The following is a 14,630-nucleotide window of genomic DNA, read 5'->3' as shown; positions in this document are numbered from 1 at the left end:
TAAGAGATCAACCAGGGCCATGTTGCAACAAGCCTTTTTCCCCAGTGTTTTCAAAAAAATGTGTGAATAATGATGAAACTTGGCTATATTCTAATGCTAATGCTGCAAAACGGAAACAGATACAAAGAGACTCTAATCATTCTTAAACAGCCGGGAGCAAAGGGTGTTGCTTCAGTGAAAATGGCTGGGAGGGAATGAGTTAAGCACCTCGCGGCACATTATCCTAAATGGCAATTTAGTACAATTTGACTGGATGTGCATTTCTGGAGCATCTCTTTGTGTCACGTAGTCTCATCATTTTACATTTTGAGAGGTTCAGCCTTTAGCTTACTAATCCGAACTACCCCCTCCGTATAGAAATGGACGCTCCCACTAACCTCTTGGCCCAAGAAGAAACAGAGAGCAGCTTGAGAGTGTCATGGGAGAGTGTCCATGCAGAAATCGACGGCTACAAGCTAACGTACCGTTCTCCCGATGGCTTGAGTGAGGAAATCCCAGTTGGGCCTGACAGTAGTTCTTACACAATAACTGGCTTGAGCCCCGGGGTCGACTATACAGTGCACATCTGGGCTGTCAAAGGCAACAGAGCCAGCAGGAAGGTGTCAACACAAGCAGAGACAGGTCTTCAATACGACTTACCTCTTCACATCTCAACATACGTAACCTTCCGCCAATTATGTCTTATCTTCTAATATTCTCTTCTAGAAATGGATGCTCCTGCTAACATCTTGGCCCACGATGAGACCGAAAGCAGCTTCCGAGTGTCATGGGAGGGCGTCCACGCAGAAGTTGACGGCTACGTGCTGAAGTACCGTTCTCCTGATGGCTCAAGCGACGAAATCCCACTTGGGCCTCATATTAGCACTTACGCAATAAGTGGCTTGCAGCCTGGAGTGGTCTATACAGTCCACATTTGGGCTGTCAAGGGAAACAAAGTCAGCAGAAAGATCTCAACACAAGCAGAGACAGGTCTTGAACACGACTTGCTTCTTAAAGAGGAAGTCAGCCTTAATCCTTTCTTGACAATAATATGTTATATGTGACCTCGCTAGTCTTAACACGGCATTCTGATTAATATTACATTTGTGGAATGTGAGTTATAAAGCATGTTTTTGTCCATCCGAGGGGCGGCCATTTTGCCACTTGCTGTCGACTGAAGATGGCGTCACAGTTGCTCAGGGCTCAGGCAACAGCCAACCACAGCTCACCTGTTTTCTGAAGCTGAGCTGTGATTGGTTGTTGCCTGAGACCTGACCAACTGTGATGTCATTTTCAGTTGACAGCAAGTGGCAAAATGGCCGCCTTCTGACATTGATTAAAAACTGCTCAACTCATATTCCACTCACACAATATACTGCATAGAACATATTGTTGTCCCCAAAAAATTTTGGGGGGTGTTGGAGGTTGACTTCCCCTTTGAGATCGCTCTACATTACCTTGTACTACTTTCGCATATGAATAAAGCTTGCCTACTAACATTCTGATGCAGAACTGGATGCTCCTGCTAACCTCTTCGCCCATGATGAGGCAGAGAGCAGCTTCAGGCTGTCGTGGGACGGTGTCCTGGCACAAATCGATGGCTACGTCCTCACCTACGTCTCCTCGGAGGGCTCGAGTGGAGAAATCTCGCTGGCACCAGACATCAATTCCCACAGCCTGACGGGCTTGAGGCCCGGTGTGGTGTACACTGTCTACATCTGGGCCATCAAAGGAAGCAAAGCCAGCGGGAAGATCTCGACGCAAGCAGAGACAGGTTTAAAAGCTGATTCTCCAACACCCCTTATATATTAACAACATGGTTTTTTTTAGAGTAAAATACATAATATCAGCAGGGAACTCTGTTGATCAGTTTAGCCACCTTCTAGCGCAGGGGTGCTCAAGTTCGGTCCTCGAGAGCCCCCATCCAGCCTGTTACCCTCCTGCAGCACAGCTGAATCTAATGATCAGCCAATCAGCGAGCTTTGCAGAAAGAAGCCTGATAACGACCCTGATCATGAATCAGGTGTGTTAGTGGAGAGAAACATGGAAAACAGGCTGGAATAGGGGCTCTCGAGGACCGAACTTGAGCACCCCTGTTCTAGCGCATTTCTGCTCATTAGCAAAGGCACATAGGACATCCTTTTACCGTTATCTCACTCTACCTCTTGAGCAGTCCCACACAGGCTCAGACATGTAACTACTTCTTTCTTGTAACATCATCTTTACCCAAATTATCTCCCCTGGCAACAATTACTTGTGATGTTTCTTGAGACAAGACTACTTGCAGTGCATGAGTACAAATAACTCATTCACTCGCAGCCATTTTCACTGAAGCAACCCCCTATCGCTCCTGGCTGTTTTACTGGATTTTGACTGATTTTGCAAGGCCCACAGAATATTGTGTTCTATTACAAAAAAAACACGGAACATACCAAAAGAAAGATTAGAATCTGTTCTTTCATCAGGAAAAAAAGTATATTTCTACCTGTTTCCGTTTTGCAGCAATTAGCATTAGAATATAGCTAAGTTTCTTCATTATTCACAAATCTGTTTAAAACTGTGGGGAAACGGATTTTGGCAACATGGCCCTGGTTGATCTCTTATGCTCTGCTGCCAGCTGATGGTTGTTTTTGTAGCATTGCTTCATTCTCTTCAGTTCAGAGGCTGCATCAAAGTCTTCTGTATGCTCTGGCATAAAAAAAACAAAAAAAATTACTAAAATAGTGACGCAAATTTAATATTTAAAATAGACCGTATATTTATAAATTTTTGGGATCAAATGAGTTAACTGCATCTACTAACGTCTTCCTCTAGAGATGGACGATCCCGCTAATCCCTTAGCCGGAGACCAAACCGAGAGCAGCTTCAGGGTGTCCTGGGACGGCGTCCAGGCAGAAATCGACGGCTATGTCCTCAGCCACAGTTCCTCGGAGGGCTCTAGTGGGGAAATCCGTGTCGGTCCCGAGAGTGATTCTCACAGTCTGACTGGCTTGAGGCCCGGTGTCGTCTACACGGTCTACATCTGGGCCGTCAAAGGAGGCAGAAGCAGCAGGAAGATCTCAGTACAAGCAGAGACAGGTTGATACAACACATTTTACTTCTATTTCACTAAATGTTGGGGTTGTTTTGGTATTTCAAAGCAACTTCTGTATATTGGAATGAAAACTGTCACGAGGCTGCAGAGATTGCTAGAAAGTCAAATGAGACCACCTCGAACAGCCACGAACACAAGGAAAGGTGCCTACAGCACATTTTATGGATGGCTGAAAACTTTTCATACGTCAAACGTTCCACATGGACTTCCTCAGGGTGAAAACACTTCTTTCATGGTTAACATATTATTCATGAAATCCTCAGGAAGTAGCACAATCCTTTATTTTGGCAGGGCAAGGCTTCCCAGAGTTTCGATACTGTACGTTCTGTAGTTCAGTGCGGGTCAACAGTAATGGCACATGGTGGCTGGCTGAGAACAAACGTATCTTTGTGCGAAACACATGTGCGACGTGGAAAGAAGTTCAGACTGCCGGTAGGCCTTTTTCGTTAGCTAGGCAATGTGTGGTCTCAGCCTTGGAATATAAACGTGTCTCATTTCAACCCACCAACCATCAGTGGTCACGCGAGAAAATAATAATTCATTATTTAATTTGAGCTGTTTTGGGACAATTGCCTAAATACGTCAATTAATTGTGACGCAAAGCGAAGCGCCCTTATACTTCCTACACCCCTCACATCACATCTTTTTTTTTGGTATTTGATATTTATTAGTCCCAACGTATCAGGCAGTGTGTTTTTGAACAAATTTAAATGTTAAAAAAAAAATACATGTAAATTAATTGTATTTTTGGGGAAAATAAAAAAATTACTGATTTCCCTCTGTGTTGGCCAGTTTCACTATTCGACGCAAAATTTGGTGGTCATAACTGGATGCACAGAAAAGGCTTGGTTACCCACACCTCAACTTGAACAGGAAGTTGGCCATTTTTATTTAAAGTAGGTACTTTGGGTGAATTCCAAGGTTTATACTTAAACAAACTCAGACTAGAGAATTTGCCCGAGCAGGCCTTAATTGGAAGCAGGTATGCTGTGTGCGATAATAAATGAAATTGTGAAATCTTAGTTCCTTCGCGAGTTAATGTGGGCAGAGCATAACATCAAAATGTGATGATCCTTTTGCAAATTTGACGTGAAAAATTTAGTCAGAAAGGCCTGTTTATCATTTTAATTGTATGTTTTCTTTATTATTATTATTGTTGTTGTTGTTGTTATTATTATTAATATTATCTGGGATTTATTATTATTATTATCTGGGGTATACAACATTTAGTAAATTGTCCAACTTAAAACGTTATCCCAGTTTGTTGCCTTGAAATTTTGAGTTCATTCCAGCTTTTTTAAATTATTTGTATTTGATTTTTTTTTTTTACTCGCCACTTACCCAAAGTCAGCAGGCTCCAGCTGACCCAATTGACGACAAGCACTATAGAAAATCCAGATGGATGTACAATGTTCAATGATGCTCACACACCCCAAACTATGATTACTTGACCCCGTGTGCATGTGTCAAACAAATTAGCTCAGTGTTTATTTTCCAACAGGACAGGCTAATTGCTGGTTTATCTGCACAAAGCAAATGAAAACCATGCATGCAGATAATTGTCAGCTCTGCTTCTGAGCGTCAAGTAGAGAAAGACAAAAAAAATAATAATAATGCTGTCGACTAAACTTGCACACCAGAGGGATGATTGTCGTTTGCAATTTCAAGCTTTACAGCCCCGAAAATCCAAACTAATTAACTCCAGTATTCCTTACTGGCATGAATGAGCATTCACTTGTCGTCCGCTGTGATCCAACTGACAGACATTGACGCGCCGACGGACTTGCAAGCTTTGGGTGTGACCACGGAGTCAGCGACGTTGACCTGGGCTGCCCCTTTGGCTGACATTGAGGGCTACATCCTAACCTTTAGGGATGAGGATGGCAACATGGAGGTGAGGTGAACATGGCCGACAAGGATTTTCTCTGAGGGCACTGTGAACATCCTTAAAATGTAACTGCGTGAAGGCATTATTTATTTGTATTGTTAAATAGTACAAATAATGCAGCATCACTTGTTTTCGATTTTTATTTATTTATTTATTCTTTTTAACTGGGAATACCTCATTGACATCATTTTTAGATTCAAGGTCTGTGCAAGGCTGCCCTCTTGTGGTCATAAAGCGTGTATTCTTCTTACATGTGGGCTCCAGATAAATGAGTTGTTCAACTGAAAGTTGTTTTCGACGTGCTTTACTGCCCTTAATAATAAAGGAGACATATTTTGCATTTATTTCACCACCCATCCCATTTCTCAGGTGTTTAATAACGCGAATGTGATATGCTTTTTGTCCAAATACCCCACATGTTGCTGAGCCATTGGTGAGCCAGCACATAGACACAACATCAACCGCAATATACTGGACTCCAGCCATTGCTTGAAAGTGGCTCTGGATCTTCCTTCATCCAGCCTAGTTAATCATGTCATGGGAAGAGAAAATCTGTTACCAAAAATGTTTTTTTTAATATTCTTTTTTTAAAACACAATCTTCAGTTGAATCTCTGTCATCTGCTTATAGTGTCAACATGCAAAAATACCTCAGGTCTGTATTTCATGCATTTACTAATTCTATTCTATAAAAAAAAAAAGAAGAAAACACCTGTTACCTTTAGTCTTTTAAAGTACACATTTCGAGTAATTCAGTATGTGTATTATTAGCGTTAGAGTTTAAAAAGTTTATTTTAAGAGAGTTACAACAAGCAAATAACAGTGATTCAGTGCATTGGCCTGGGAACTGTTTTTTTTTTTTTTGTCCACAGTGCACAAACAAAAGTCCATAAAGGCTTGATTGGATAAGTTAGTTGTGGGATCCCCTGACCTGAACCCCATTAAACACCTTTGGGATGTTCTGTTTTTCTTTGGAGGAAGTTCTGTGACATTTTTTCCGGTCACTCCCATTACGCCAAAGTCATGCAAGACAGCCAGATGGGGATATTAGCACCAAATGCTACATTGGGGCTTCCCACCACTCGTGAAGGATGGCTTCATTTCAGTGTCAAAGTGAAACAGCCTTGTTGTTGTTGTGTTGCATGTCAGACTGTTGAGAAGCAGCTTGGAGCCAGAGAGACCAGCTTTGCCGTCTCCAGCCTCCAGATGGCGAAGCGATACATAGTTAGCATCATTGCTTACAGAGGAAACGAGAGGAGCAAAGTGGTGGAAGCCATCTTCAAAACAGGTCTGGAATACGTCATAATGGTAGCTTGGCCGGCTGAATCTCAAAAATGTGTTTCACCCGTCTTTATCGATTCCATAGTTGGCCTCCTGTACCCCTTCCCCGTGGATTGTCTTCAGATCATGAAAAATGGCGTCAAAAAAAGCGGAGTCTACACCATATACATCAACAATGACGGCTCTAAACCAACAGAAATATACTGCGACATGGATACTGATGGAGGCGGCTGGCTGGTATATCAGTTTTTCTCTTTTTTTATTCAGTAGGTACACCTGCACACTGTCTAAAAACATCCAACATGCATTGGATCCCAAATTGTCATTATTTGAATCGAGTCACAGTCCTTCCTGTGTGGCATTTACGTGTTATCTGGTTTCCTGCCAAGTTCCGAAAACACACGTCAGGATGACAAATGTCAGCCACTCGCTTGGCTGCAATAAACATTTTTGAATTGCAGCGAGCATATCACTGGCGTCAGGTGGGATCCTCCAAAATCTTTACTTTTCAGGAGACCCTAAAAACCATGTTTGCTCAACAATAAAAATTAACCTTGCATCGTCAAAGAGAGCAAGCCATTTTCAACACATTAAAATAATCAATAATTTGTAAAAAAAAAATTAATAATAATAAGACACACACGTACACAATACATTCTGTAGAGTAAATTTGACTCTATTTAGAGTGGGACCAAATAGACTCAGTTTTAGGGTAATATTTACACTCAGAAGAGAGTAAAATAAAGAATTGGAAAAAAATAAAAGTCACTCAAGGGTTGAACTTGAGAAACGAACTCGCAAACCTTCAGCTTGGGAGAGCTCATCTACTCCGCGAGCCGTTTTAGTATATCACTCGTGTCTGGAAACTGTGTTTTTGGTCTTGGAAATAAAAAGTAGGTGGGGCACAGCTCAGGTGAGAGTGTGGCAGTCTCCCAAACTGAAGGCCATGAGTTTGTTCCTCAACCCTTGAGTGACCTTTATATATTTGTTTTCAATTATTTATTTTACTCTCTTCCAAGTGTAAATATTACTCTAAAACGGAGTCAATTTGATCTTACTCTAAATAGAGCCAAATTTACACTCAATAGAATCAAATTTACTCAACAGAATTTACTGTGTATGGACTGACCAATGATACAGATTTGTGAAAAAATATAGCATTTACCAAATTGTGACATATGAGGTTTCGGCCTGATACCATCGATAAATAAATGGAACCATAAAGGACCTAAAATTGATCCTTGAGGAACACCACATACAATATTACGTCATAGATTTTTGAGAAGCATGTAGCTAAACTTACAATAAAATTTCTCTCAGTGAGGTAGACTAAAAACCATCAGCACTCTAGAGGCCAGCCAGTTATGTTAGTCTATTTAAAAAAATAAATAAATAGTGTGGGGTACCGCATCAAAAGTAGCATGTTCTTTATTGTTCTTAACTTGTGTAAAAAAATAAATAAAAAAAAGGGTCGCAACCATTTAAAGTCTCTTTCACCAAATGTGTAAGTGCACTACAGCGGCCAAGAAAGTCTGCTTCTCCCTTGGCAATTTTGACATGTCTGTGGTTCAATAAAAAAAAAAAACAATACAACCAAGCTAATGTTATGGTGGGTGGGCACTGACGTACTGTAAATGTGTATATGATCGCTATATCTCCTATGTGGCGTTTTCCAGGTCCTGCAGCGTCGCACCACTGGCAAACTGGACTTCATGAAACGCTGGAGGGTGTACATGGCCGGTTTCGGCAACATGACGGACGAGTTTTGGATCGGTGAGACGTGAACGCCAAGGTTTTAACGCAAGTACTGGAAGTCCAGGCTAAGCTATTTTGGTTTGGTTTTTGCGTGTTCATTTCAGGGCTGGATAAGATATACCAGATCACCAACACGGCCATCCAGTACGAGGTCAGGTTCGACTTGGGCCTCGGCTCCGAGAGGGCCTACGCTGTCTATGACAACTTCAAGATCGGCAACGCCAGGCAGAAGTTTGCGCTCACCATTGGCCACTACAGAGGGACAGCAGGTGCACTTGATATCACTTGATATTTGAACTCATCAAAAAAAACACAAGCAGTTTGAAAGACCCACAGCATCCGGGTCATGGCACCAACTGAAAAGTTCTGAGGGAACTTTCACCGGTCCTTTAACATAAGACTGCATATTCTCAGTAGAACTTTTTAATGGATGCCAGAAAGGTCGAGTACACCGCTGTGGAGCCTTCTTCTGCTCGATGCGGAAGAAAGTCTAATCTTTTACTTTCTTGAGGGCTGCTCTGTATGACTTCATAGATTTATCTGGTTTCAACTGGTAAGTGTGCAAGCCTACTGATAGATAGGAAGATGCAGAGCCAGGAAAAAGGTCATGGTGACACAACACAAGTATGCTGAAGAAGTCTAATCTAACAAGCATTTGTTGTGTTTAAGGTTTTTGTTTGATAATTTAAAAAAAAAAAAGTAATTGATACAAATATTTGTAGTTTACAAAATGATTCATACCCTGGGCACATTTTTAAGGTGATTTTTTTCTTTTTTGTTGGATGGATATCTTTCAGCTGTAGAACGTAACAAATAGACTTTAAGAAGTCGCCATGTATTTGGAAAATGGTTCAACTCTTGATCTTATTGGAGAATTTTAATGAAACAATGTTTTGCACTAAAGGATCCTGCTACTTTATTTCTGTGGTCAGGGTATAAATAAACGAGGGCCTGAATCAATATTCCGACTCAAATAGGCTTTTTCTCAGAGGAAAATCCTGTCAGGTTTTCGTCACGGTTAGAGGTTGGACATTTATCGGCTTATTTTGGAACGCCACAATGTCCTGAAGCAACACCGCAGCATTGATGTCAATATTCATCCAGCGGGCCAGCAAAATGTGATGACATAGTGAGCTTCTGAAGTATTTACTCACGCTTGATCAATCGCGTCTGTCTTTTGTCGCTCCCCAGGTGACGCCATGACCTACCACCAAGGTCGTCCCTGGACGACCATCGACTCGGATAACGACATCGCCCTCGGCAACTGCGCCCTCACGCACCGCGGGGCCTGGTGGTACAAAAACTGCCACCTGGCCAACATCAACGGCAAATGGGGAGACAACAGGCACAGTCTGGTGAGTAATCACAGATATGCTTCGTTAACGTCGTCATCCGTCAAGCAGTTTACTGGATCACCGTTCTTTCAAGTCAGATTACCACACAAAACATGTTGAATTGCTGATTGCTGAATTCACAAAAGCAAATGACTGTTGTCGTTATCATCTTCCAAAACTCTTTTTCAAAGGTCTTAGAGCCACGAGTGTTGCAATAAATACAATGACGAGCTGATTACACACGTCTATGCATTTTTAACAAAAATACACTCTAAAAACACTTGGGTCAAAAGTGACCCAATTATGGATAAAAAATGGACCGATCCACTTTATGGGTCAATTTGACCCCATTTTCTGGGTTGTTTCATACAAAATGACCCAATTTTTTTGACCCAAGTAAAGGATGTGACCAATATTTATTAGTTGTTTTACACTAAAAGACCAATTTCTTGACTCAAAATTTGGTAAAATTGACACAAGTAGAAGTTCGGTCCATTTTTGACCCATAGTTGGGTTATTTTTGACCCGGCTGTTTTTAGAGTGAAGGTTTACCCAAATGTATCTAAAGTAATCTAACCATTCTCACTTGTTATTGTCTAAAAACGTCCAAACTTTAAATCTTGAGGGGACATAATGCTGCACGTCTCGCACAGTGTGGGACGTTTTTAAGAATTTCTCATCGCATCAATTTGTGGAAAAAAATATATATAAAATTGACTGTATTTGGACATACTAGGTTAGTTAATTTACTTGTTTACCACATCTACTCCAATGATTTTGCCTATCTGCCACATTAAAAATTATGACTGCCACGTATACATATGTTTTTTAGAGGGTGGGGACAATATTCTGAGAAACCCCCCCGCAAATGTATGACTTTATAAAGTGGCAAATTTCTGAGAAAAAAATAGTAAATTTGCCACTTTATAAAGTCATAAATTTGTTTTCTTCTTGGAATATGACACCCACTCAGATTTTTTTTATACCTGGCTCTAATACACCGTCGTAAAAAAATAATAATAATAATAATAAAAATTTAATTTTGCACCTCTAGTGAGCTAAAAAAATCTGACCAAAAAAATTAAATGATTTAAAAAATATATATATTTTCTTTTTCTTTTTTAGGGGTTAGGAAGGAAAATAGAGATTTCACTATTGATTTCATGCCCCTTCGTCTTCTGTTGACATCAAGGCTTTCTCTTCTCGCTCGTAGGGGGTCAACTGGGAGCCGTGGAAAGGCCATCTGGTGTCCCTGGACTTCACCGAGATGAAGATCCGGCCAGTGGGAGCGTACTCCAGCAGGAAAAAGCGATCGTTGATGGCCAGAAAGAAGAGCCAATAGAATGCCGTCCACCATCGACAGAAGTAGGGGAGTGTCCAACCAGATGTACTGTTTATCATACTCAACTTTGACATATTCAGAGTGAGCCTGTTCTCATGAGAATTTAGTAGGATTTGGTGCAAAATCATCCATTTTCTTTTTTTTCTTTTTTCTTTTTCTTTTCGTTTTTCTTCATTTTCTTTAATGCTTGTCCTCGGATGATTTGGTGAGAGGCGGCAAAAAACAATTTACACTCACATTCATTCACACCCATGGACAATTTAGAGCATGGGTGTCAAACTCAAGGCCCGGGGGCCAGATCTGGACCGCCACATCATTTTATGTGGCCCGCAAAAGCAAATCAGGCATGTCAACTTGCATGACACTTGCTAAAATTGGTACCAACATTTTAAATTGTCTCATGTACTGAATAGTGTTGAGGTATTGCAAGCAATTTCTTGTTACAGTAACTTGAACAATAGTTGAACAAACTATTAGTAATGACTTCTGATGACTGTAATAACTGATGCTTCTGTCAAAGGAACATGCGGTGTGCCTCAAGGTTCAATTTTAGGTCATTTATTGTTTCATTTATATATTGCTGGCGTTGGGCCGACAGCTCATAAGTTATTTCAAAAATCTAATCCACCTGTGTGTTTTTTTTTTTTTTTTTAATTACCTAACCCGTTGCAAATTAGTTTTTACAGCATTAAAAAGAGTAAGTAGATTTTGCAGTACTAACCCAATGTGGGGCTTATTTTTTTGGTATGATTTCCTACTAAATTCTCACCTGAATTCACATACATGGTCATTGGTCAAAGATACGAAAAGGCAAACAAAACAAAACAAAATGGCTGAATCAGTTGTGGTTGAATAAGAAAGTAACAACCAAGGCAAATTATTATTATTTTTTTAAATAACCACAATTGAGCAACGGCCCATATTTGACATTTGAAAAATCTGACGACACTCCACCAAACAAAAGTCACAAAAAATGATGCAGTATTAAAAAAAAAAAAATCCTGATGATCTCATTCCAATTTACTCACAAAGGTACTTGGAGTGAAATCTGGACCAGTGTAGTTGAACGCATTCTTCTGTTGTATGAATGTTAGCAGTTTGATACCTTCTGCCATCTTGTGGACGAGCATTGCATTATTTTGCCAGTCACTATAGGTCAGTGGCAAAGATAGTTGAACAAAACTAAAGTATTTGTAGAAATTAAATATAATTATTGAGTCCTATTGAGTCAAATAAGATATTTCCTGCAGCACACCCGATGGTGTTTCATGAAAAACTGGTGGTGAGTTTCTGGTCTACACAACAAAATTTAGAAGTTGAACAGCAGGTTTTTCTCCAATGGCTCTTATCCAGTTTTATCTTTAATTTGTTTTATTAGGAAACAGTTTTCCCTAACGTTAAGGAGTCTTGTCATATTAATTGAAATCAAATAAAATGTAATTAAGACTTCAGTTGTCTTGAATGTTTTCTTGAAGATCAGATGAGTTTTTTTTTTTTTTTTTTTACTATCCAGAATACGTCACGTTGGCGAGCTCAAGAAGACGCATGAAGCGCTAACGGCTAACGGCTGTCTGCACTTGGCGCTCTTTTACATTCCAGTGACGACGGCAGCGCTGATCAATCAATACAACGGGCCTCAATCAAACGTCAATTAGATGTTGTTCCAACTGGCTCATTTTCCGTATCCGCATCACTTCATGACCTGAAGCCCATTTTCATCCGCAAAGCTGACAAATGCTCTACTTTGAACCCAAATTTGAAACCCCAACTCTAGTTTATGACCCAACTTTAAAACCCTAACCCTAGTTTGAACCCAAATTTAAAACCCCAACTCTAGTTTAAAACCCAACTTTAAAATCCTAACCGTAGTTTGAAACCCTAGCCCAACTTTAAACCCAAATTTGAATCCCCAACTTTTAGGTTAAAACCTAACTTTGAAACCCTAAACCTAGTTTGAACCCAAATTTTAAACCCCAACTTTAAGTTAAAACCCAACTTTGAAACCCTAACTCTAATTTGAAACCCTAGACCTACTTTGAATCCAAATTTGAAACCCCAACTCTAGTTTAAAACCCAACTGTAAAACCCTAACCTTGGCTTAAAACCTTACTTCAAGACCTTAACTTTAGTTTAAAACCCAACTTTGAAACCCTAGCCCTACTTTGAACTCAATTTTGAAACCCCAACTCTAGTTTAAAACCCAACTGTAAAACCCTAACCGTGGCTTAAAACCTCACTTCAAGACCATAACTCTAGTTTAAAACCCAACTTTGAAACCCTAGCCCTAGTTTGAAACCAAAACCCTAGTTTGAAACCCTACTTTGAACCCAAATTTGAAACCCCAACTCTAGTTTAAAACCCAACTTTGAAACCCTAACCCTGGCTTAAAACCTCACTTCAAGACCATTACTCTAGTTTAAAACCCTAGATTGAAACCCTGACCCTAGTTTGAAACCCTAACCCTAATTTGAAACACTAGCCCTACTTTGAACTCAATTTTGAAACCCCAACTCTAGTTTAAAACCCAACTGTAAAACCCTAACCGTGGCTTAAAACCTCACTTCAAGACTATAACTCTAGTTTAAAACCCAACTTTGAAACCCGAGCCCTACTTTGAACCCAAGTTTGAAATCCCAACTCTAGTTTAAAACCCAACTTTGAAACCCTAACCCTAGTTTGAAACCAAAACCCTAGTTTGAAACCCTAGCCCTACTTTGAACACAAATTTGAAACCCCAACTCTAGTTTAAAACCCAACTTTGAAACCCTAACGCTGGCTTAAAACCTCCCTTCAAGACCATAACTTTAGTTTAAACCCCTAGTTTGAAACCCTAACCCTAGTTTGAAACCCTAGCCCTACTTTGAACCCAAATTTTGAAACCCCAACTCTAGTTTAAAACCCAACTTTGAAACCCTACCCCTGGCTTAAAACCTCACTTCAAGACCATAACTTTATTTTAAAACCCTAGTTTGAAACCCTAACCCCAGTTTGAAACCAAAACCCTACTTTGAACCCAAATTTGAAACTCCAACTCTAGTTTATAACCCAACTTTGAAACCCTAACGCTGGCTTAAAACCTCACTTCAAGACCATAACTTTAGTTTAAACCCCTAGTTTGAAACCCTAACCCTAGTTTGAAACCCTAGCCCTACTTTGAACCCAAATTTTTAAACCCCAACTCTAGTTTAAAACCCAACTTTGAAACCCTAACCCTGGTTTAAAACCTCACTTCAAGACCATAACTTTATTTTAAAACCCAACTTTGAAACCCTAGCCCTCCCTTTGAACCCAATTTTGAAATCCCAACTCTAGGGTTAGGGTTTCAAAGTTGGGTTTTAAACTAGTTTGAAAACAAAACCCTAGTTTGAAACCCTAGCCCTACTTTGAACCCAAATTTGAAACCCCAACTCTAGTTTAAAACCCAACTTTAAAACCCTAACCTTGGCTTAAAACCTCACTTCAAGACCATAACTCTAGTTTAAAACGTAACTTTGGAACCCTAACCCTGGCTCAAAACCTCACTTCAAGACCATAACTCTAGTTTAAAACCCTAGTTTGAAACCCTAACCCCAGTTTGAAACCAAAACCCTAGTTTGAAACCCAAGCCCTACTTTGAACCCAAATTTGAAACCCCAACTCTAGTTTATAACCTAACTTTGAAACCCTAACCCTAGTTTGAAACCAAAATCCTACTTTGAAACCAAAACCCTACTTTGAACACAAATTTGAAACCCTTAGTCTAGTTTAAAACCTAACTTTGAAACCCTAACCCTAGTTTGAAACCAAAACCCAAGTTTGAAACCCTAGCCCTACTTTTAACCCAATTTTGAAACCCCAACTCTAGTTTAAAACCCAACTGTAAAACCCTAACCGTGGCTTAAAACCTCACTTCAAGACCATAACTCTAGTTTAAAACCCAACTTTGAAACCCTCGCCCTAGTTTGAAACCAAAACCCTA

The 14,630-nt window shown here is 40.1% G+C and overlaps 1 protein-coding gene across 1 annotated transcript in view; it reads left to right on the top strand.

Moving 5' to 3' along the window:
* The window catches only part of tnn (tenascin N), a 40,520-nt gene extending 28,457 nt beyond the window's left edge, over positions 1–12,063 (top strand). The window contains exons 10-20 of the mRNA XM_086072508.1: positions 358–621; positions 706–969; positions 1,490–1,753; positions 2,794–3,057; positions 4,837–4,967; positions 6,110–6,248; positions 6,327–6,478; positions 7,918–8,014; positions 8,101–8,265; positions 9,188–9,351; positions 10,544–12,063. Of these exons, the coding sequence (XP_085928634.1) occupies positions 358–621; positions 706–969; positions 1,490–1,753; positions 2,794–3,057; positions 4,837–4,967; positions 6,110–6,248; positions 6,327–6,478; positions 7,918–8,014; positions 8,101–8,265; positions 9,188–9,351; positions 10,544–10,672 (2,033 nt within the window). The 3' untranslated portion in view covers positions 10,673–12,063. The remainder of the gene's footprint in view (positions 1–357; positions 622–705; positions 970–1,489; positions 1,754–2,793; positions 3,058–4,836; positions 4,968–6,109; positions 6,249–6,326; positions 6,479–7,917; positions 8,015–8,100; positions 8,266–9,187; positions 9,352–10,543) is intronic.
* Positions 12,064–14,630: the final 2,567 nt, after the last annotated feature.

Source organism: Leptonotus elevatus, chromosome 1 (assembly GCF_054856555.1).
Source record: "Leptonotus elevatus isolate MCC_2025b chromosome 1, RoL_Lele_1.0, whole genome shotgun sequence".
In the NCBI taxonomy this organism is placed as follows: domain Eukaryota; kingdom Metazoa; phylum Chordata; class Actinopteri; order Syngnathiformes; family Syngnathidae; genus Leptonotus; species Leptonotus elevatus.
This window is presented reverse-complemented; position numbering and strand designations above follow the sequence as displayed.